Source organism: Rosa chinensis, chromosome 1 (assembly GCF_002994745.2).
Source record: "Rosa chinensis cultivar Old Blush chromosome 1, RchiOBHm-V2, whole genome shotgun sequence".
NCBI classification, from domain to species: domain Eukaryota; kingdom Viridiplantae; phylum Streptophyta; class Magnoliopsida; order Rosales; family Rosaceae; genus Rosa; species Rosa chinensis.
Window position 1 is genome coordinate 24,772,140 of NC_037088.1, and position 6,025 is coordinate 24,778,164.

Genomic DNA, 6,025 nt, shown 5'->3' on the forward strand with positions numbered 1-6,025 from the left:
TCAACTGAATTAAGATCCAACGGTTGGGATGGTTTTGTCCCGTTTTGTCCCTTTATTTTCGTCCCGCAGGTGAGCGGGCCTGATCTAAGTAACAGAAAATGCTTGAATTGAAATTGTGTTTAGTTTTTAACTTCTTTTTTATTAGTGTTATGTCTTTGACTCTGTTATGGTGAAATTCTAATTATAGCTGTGTTTGTACAGGGTGTTTGTAATATAATGCTATAGCTTTATGATGGGTGAACCATCGTTACAAGAGACAAATGAGAATGCTGTTGTAGATGAACCAAAACTTCAGCTTGGTCAAGAATTCGAATCAATAGAGGAGGCCTATTACTTTTACAATGAGATATATGCAAAGACTATTGGTTTTAGTGTGAGAATGGGTTCAACTAAGAGAAGTAAGGTGACTGGAGAGATTACTTGGAAACAATTTTTATGTTCCAAGGAAGGAAAAACAGATGAGACTTATGAGAACTCAAGACGGCAACATTCATCGACCATGGAAGAAAGGAGGTGCGGAATAAAGCGTATGGGTTGTAAGGCAAGGTTGAACATCGTCTTTAACAAGGCAAGCAAAAATTGGTGTGTAAGTGACTTCGAGGAGGCTCATACACATGAACTTACAACCCCCAAAAGAGTACATTTATTACTATCACACCGCAAGCTTACAAAGGCAAAAAAGTGTCTTATGGAAAAGCTAAGTAGTGTTAATGTTCGAACAAGTCAGCAATTCAAAATAATGGAGACTGTGGCAGGTGGTATACAGAATGTTGGATGTATTCCCAGAGATTTGAGAAACTTTGAAAGAGATTCAAGGGAAAAAGTGAAGGGACATGATGCAACTATGCTACTTGAGTTCTTAGAGTCAGAAAAGGAAAAGAAGCCGTCTTTTTATTTTGAAGTTGACCGAGATGAAGAAAATAGGATGAATCGTTGCTTTTGGGCTGATCCTACCTCAAAAAAAGCATATTATTTCTTTAACGATGTTGTTGTGTTTGATACCACATACAACACAAACAAATATCGCATGATCTTTGCTCCAATCACTGGCGTCAACCATCATGGCCAAACAATTGTATTTGGTTGTGGACTTCTAAGTGATGAGAAAACTGAGTCTTTTATTTGGTTACTGGAACAATGGTTGAAAGCTATGCCTAGTGGTCCACCGAAAGTCATAATTACTGATCAAGATCCAGCAATTGCAAAAGCCATTGCTCAAGTTCTTCCACTTACACTCCACCGTTTTTGTCTTTGGCATATCATGTTTAAATTTCGAGATAAGCTTGGTCCTGTGATTGCTCAAAGTTATTATGGACTCTTCAAAGCCAGTGTATATAACTCCAAGACTAAAGAAGAATTTGAAGCTAGTTGGAAGAATTATGTGCAACAAAGTAGTCAAGAAAATCATGCGTGGTTGAACACAATGTATGAACTACGAAGTAAATGGGTCCCTGCATTTTGCAATCACATCTTTCATGCGGGTATGCAAAGTAGTCAAAGAGTTGAGAGTAACCATTCATTCTTCAAATCATTTGTTTCGGTGAATAATTCTTTATTGGATTTTGCTACAAGGATTAAAAGGGGACTTAGACAACAAAGGCATGAAGAACTGATTCGTGATCATGTTGATAGTAATGAAATTCCAAAGACAAGGACTTACTATCCCATAGAAAAGCAAATGCGTGAGGTGTACACAAAAGAAATATTTTTGAGGTTCCAAGATGAGGTTGTCAAGAGTACTGCTTACTTGAAATGTGAAACTTTGAAGGAAGATGAAAATGAATGCGTGTATAATGTTTTAAGGGCTGCAGATGATGAACAAAGCTGGAAATTGCGACAAATAGTTCATGACAAAGTTTCTGGTTTTGCCAAGTGTAGTTGTGGAGGCTTTGAGGTTGAAGGAATTGCATGTAGGCATATCATTTTCTTTTTTCGAAGTATGAATATGGTACATTTGCCAATTGAATACATCTTGGATAGGTGGACAAAAAATGCAAAAGTTGGAAGAGTTTGGGATGATGATGGTGTCGAAGTGAAAGATGTGGGTGATAAGTCATTGATGATGAGATATATTCAATTATCTCAACTTTCACAAGGTGTAATTGATGAGGCGTCTCTTTCACAAGAAACAACAAAATATTTCACAGACGGACTCCATTCCCTTCGCCTTGGTATTAAAGAACTTCTCTCAAATCTGGGTGTTGAGGAACTTCCATCCACAAAAAAAAAAAGAATACCTCAGGAAATACTCATTGAAGAACCATCTCAATCAAAGGCAAAAGGAAGTGGGAAGAGGTTGAAGTCATCCAAAGAAATTGCAATGAATAGGCAGAGAAACTGTGGAAAATGTGGTAAAATTGGGCACAACATAAAAACATGTGAGAAGCACAATGCTAATGGATAATAACTTTATTTACTACTAACACTTGCTTTTATTTCTTGATGTGATCTATTTCATGCTTATTAATGTATCATTGATATTGTATATGAGCAGGTCAAGCATACAAATTAACCCCACTGAGCAATCAAATGAAGCACCACTTAGCATGTAAAGGATGAAGTTGATCTTTCTTCTGTTTTGTTTCAGCATAATCACAAGTTTTTTTATATGTAATGGATTGTAATATGCATCAGTTGGGTTGTCATTCAATGAATGTTTTTTCATTCATCCACTGCCCAGAACTTGTGTATATTCTTTTGCATTATGATTATAACTTGTGATTGTGAATTGGGATGTCTGTTACATGTCACTGACCAAGTAACTGTAACTGGTCACGTAACTGACCATGTCACTGACCAAGTAACTGACCATGTCATTGACCAAGTAACTGTAACTGGCCATGTAACTAGTCACTTAACTGACCATGTAACTGACCAAGTAACTGCCCATGTCACTGACCAAGTAACTAGTCACGTAACTGACCATGTCACTGACCAAGTAACTACCCATGTCACTGACCAAGTAACTGGTCACGTAACTGACCATGTCACTGACCAAGTAACTGACCATGAGACTAAACGGGATTGGATAATAGGTTAAAAAAAATTTGTTTTAATGGTTTGCCGTTTTGTCCGTTTGATCAACTGAATTAAGATCCAACGGCTGGGATGGTTTTGTCCCGTTTTGTCCCTTTATTTTCGTCCCGTTTTGCATTCAAGAACACAAACCATTTAACCTTGACATTGATGTTGCAGATGATAGCAAGAAGAAATTCTATCAATAGGGAGCTTCGTGGACCAATTCATACTACTGGTCGAAAACACTTTGCTCAATTACAATTTGAGGTATTCCACTTCATTCTACATTTATGTGTTTCTTCGGTAGGAGATGAGCTTTTTTTTTTTTTTTTTTTCCCATTTCATCTATAAATTTGGTTCTTGTATTGAAATATGAAAATATGGAAATTTGAACTGGAATAAAAACAAAGAAGATCCATATATTCTTTCAAAAGTTCCTGCCAATATTGTGACAGAGCAATGGAGTGAGCTATTGCCTATTGGAGTAGTGAGGAAGCTAAGGTATTAGTGGCACAATATTTATAAATACATTATCGAATACAAGAATCACTACCATTTAACCTTGAAATTGATGTTGCAGATGATAGCAAGAAGAAATTCTATCAATAGGGAGCTTCGTGGACCAGTTCATACTACTGGTCAAAAACACTTTGCTCAATTACGATTTGAGGTATTCCACTTCATTCTACATTTATGTGTTTCTTTGGTAGGAGATGAGCTTCTTTTTTTTTTTTCCCATTTCATCTATAAATTTGGTTCTTGTATTGAAATATGAAAATATGGAAATTTGAACTGGAATATAGATTCAGTTTGCTATTATTTTGCATTTGATAGATGGAGCAAAATAGAGAAGAAACTGATAAGATGAATGTGTGGAAAAAAGCACGAGACCAGTCAAAACCAGAAGTAGTCGAAATCATTGTAAGCTTTATTTTTAGTATATTGTATGGTAATGTTTCAGTTTCTAATTTATATGTTCTCTTCAAGCTGGTAATTCTATACTTGAATATAGGAAGAATATGAAAAATGACTTTTATTAGGATCAACGGAACCTTCAGGCTGTCAAAGACCGTATATTTCATGAATTGATTGGAGAGGATGCCCATAGATATTGTCGCACCTATGGATCTGGCGTGCCTAGAAGATTTGTCTACCCACATGCACCAAATTCCTCTGAAACCACTGATGATATAATACAGAAAGTAACTGAATCTGTGGCAAAAAAGTTTCAGGATCAGCTTAATATGCTACAAGCTCGAATTGATTTTTTGGAGAACAAAGAGAAGAGAGGCACAGATCAAAATGGACAGGTTTGTCATCACAAGAATAATTGTTTGAATATTTAGCTCTTATTTGATGTGCACAATTTATTAGATGGTATTGATGAGATAATATAGCAAGACAAGAAATATGAAGTAATGCGGAGACATTGAGATTTCAGTTTGTTTTGACAAGAAATATTTAGTTGGTGACAAGATATATTCAACTTTGACAAAAATTGTTTAGTTTAATATGCTTCCCTATATAGATCATATGTTGGTTTTGTATAAAGGTTCTAAAATGTCTTTTTAGTGGGATGTTTTTTCTTGTTTAAGTATGTCAGTTTTGTTAGTTTTGTATGTGTATAGTAGGCAGGTAGATCATAATGTTCTATTATGATCATATATGTCCTCAGTTCCACAATTGTTTCAAGTGTCCTCAATCCTACAATTGTTCTATTATTTGATCTGTTTCCCCTTTGCTATTATTTTATCAATGATGAATATACATACTAGTATCAACTTGTAAAAGAAACACTAGCTTTGATGACACTTGGTTTGAAATTTCCTCTCATACTGTCATTCTCTTTGTAATATGAATATAAAAAATGATGCAACCTGCGAATCTGCAGTTTGGTTATTGGAATTGGGTTATGGTGTGACATTAAAAAAGGGTGATATGCAAAGCCATACATGATATATCTATTTTTTTTTTTTTTTTTTTGATGTCTTAGGTTCCAGATGCAACTAGTGACCATGAAATTCGGAGGGAGTCTGTAGGAGAAGAAGGGAATCCAGATTTAAGCAATGATAGAGCAATAGACTGAGTTTCAATATGTTATTGCATATTTTTGTTAAGTGTTACTCTTGGTTGTCTTCATGAGGTACTTGGTTTTGGGCATAACTTAATTTGTACTTCTTCTAATTACCTATACTGATGGTGCAACAACTTAATTACATTGCAATGAAATAGATGAGTTAATGAACAATATATGTGTTGTGTATTGATATTTTTATCCCATTTTTGGATATTGCAAAAATACAGGTTTTGTTGAAAAAAAAAAAAAAAAAAAACAAGTTGGCTACTAGCATCTGCGAATTGCCATAGCCAAGAATATATTTCTATATAACACCACACCGAAGCTACAGCAACGAGACCGTAGGAAAATTTGCTATTGAAAAATTGGCGGGAAGCAAATTAGTTTGGCAGCAAAAAAAAATTGGCGGGAAAAAGTTTGGTAGGAAATAAATTTTGGCGGGAAGTAATATAATTATCTTAATATTAATTATGCTGCGACGGAAATTTGCCGTAGTATATTTTGTAATTGCAACAGCATTAGGGGTAGCATGAAACCGTCATAGAGTAAGTGTCGCAAAGCTCTTTGCCATCGTAAAAGTGGTCTGCGACTGCATTTTGCCTTGGCTAAAGATACTGGCGACTCCACCAACGGCGTCAGAAGCTTTGCCGTCGTAGAGCCGTAGCAAATGCTTTTTTGCGACGACAAAACAGCTTTTAGCTATGATAGGGCGCCGTGGCTATTGCAATTTTTTTTTTTGTAGTGAATCCTTGCTCGTTTATGTTAAGCGCTATAGTGCACCAATCTTTCACATTTGGTGGAAATTTGTTACAAAGTTTGATTCGTTTATGAGTGCCAACTAAATGATGCTTGAACCTGATTATGCCACCGGTATTTCTTTGATCACAAAATGCACACAAAAAATATTTCAACTCCCCGGGAATTGGTTTT

The 6,025-nt window shown here is 35.6% G+C and overlaps 1 protein-coding gene across 1 annotated transcript; it reads left to right on the forward strand.

The window, feature by feature from the left end:
• Window positions 1-232: 232 nt before the first annotated feature.
• Window positions 233-5,104, forward strand: LOC112203995 (protein FAR1-RELATED SEQUENCE 5-like). Its single transcript, XM_024344887.2, has 5 exons — window positions 233-2,041; window positions 3,599-3,688; window positions 3,853-3,939; window positions 4,059-4,328; window positions 5,012-5,104. Exons 1-5 carry the CDS (start codon window positions 233-235, stop codon window positions 5,102-5,104), a joined length of 2,349 nt encoding a protein of 782 aa, XP_024200655.2.
• The last annotated feature ends 921 nt before the right edge of the window (window positions 5,105-6,025 follow it).

Bases quoted from the DNA above. Each gene is read 5' to 3' on its own strand.
- LOC112203995 (XM_024344887.2), top strand. From the start codon at position 233: ATGGGTGAACCATCGTTACAAGAGACAAATGAGAATGCTGTTGTAGAT. The intron at 2,042-3,598 runs GTGGGTGATAAG...TTGATGTTGCAG, and splicing joins ATGGTGTCGAAGTGAAAGAT to ATGATAGCAAGAAGAAATTC. The intron at 3,689-3,852 runs GTATTCCACTTC...TGCATTTGATAG, and splicing joins TTGCTCAATTACGATTTGAG to ATGGAGCAAAATAGAGAAGA.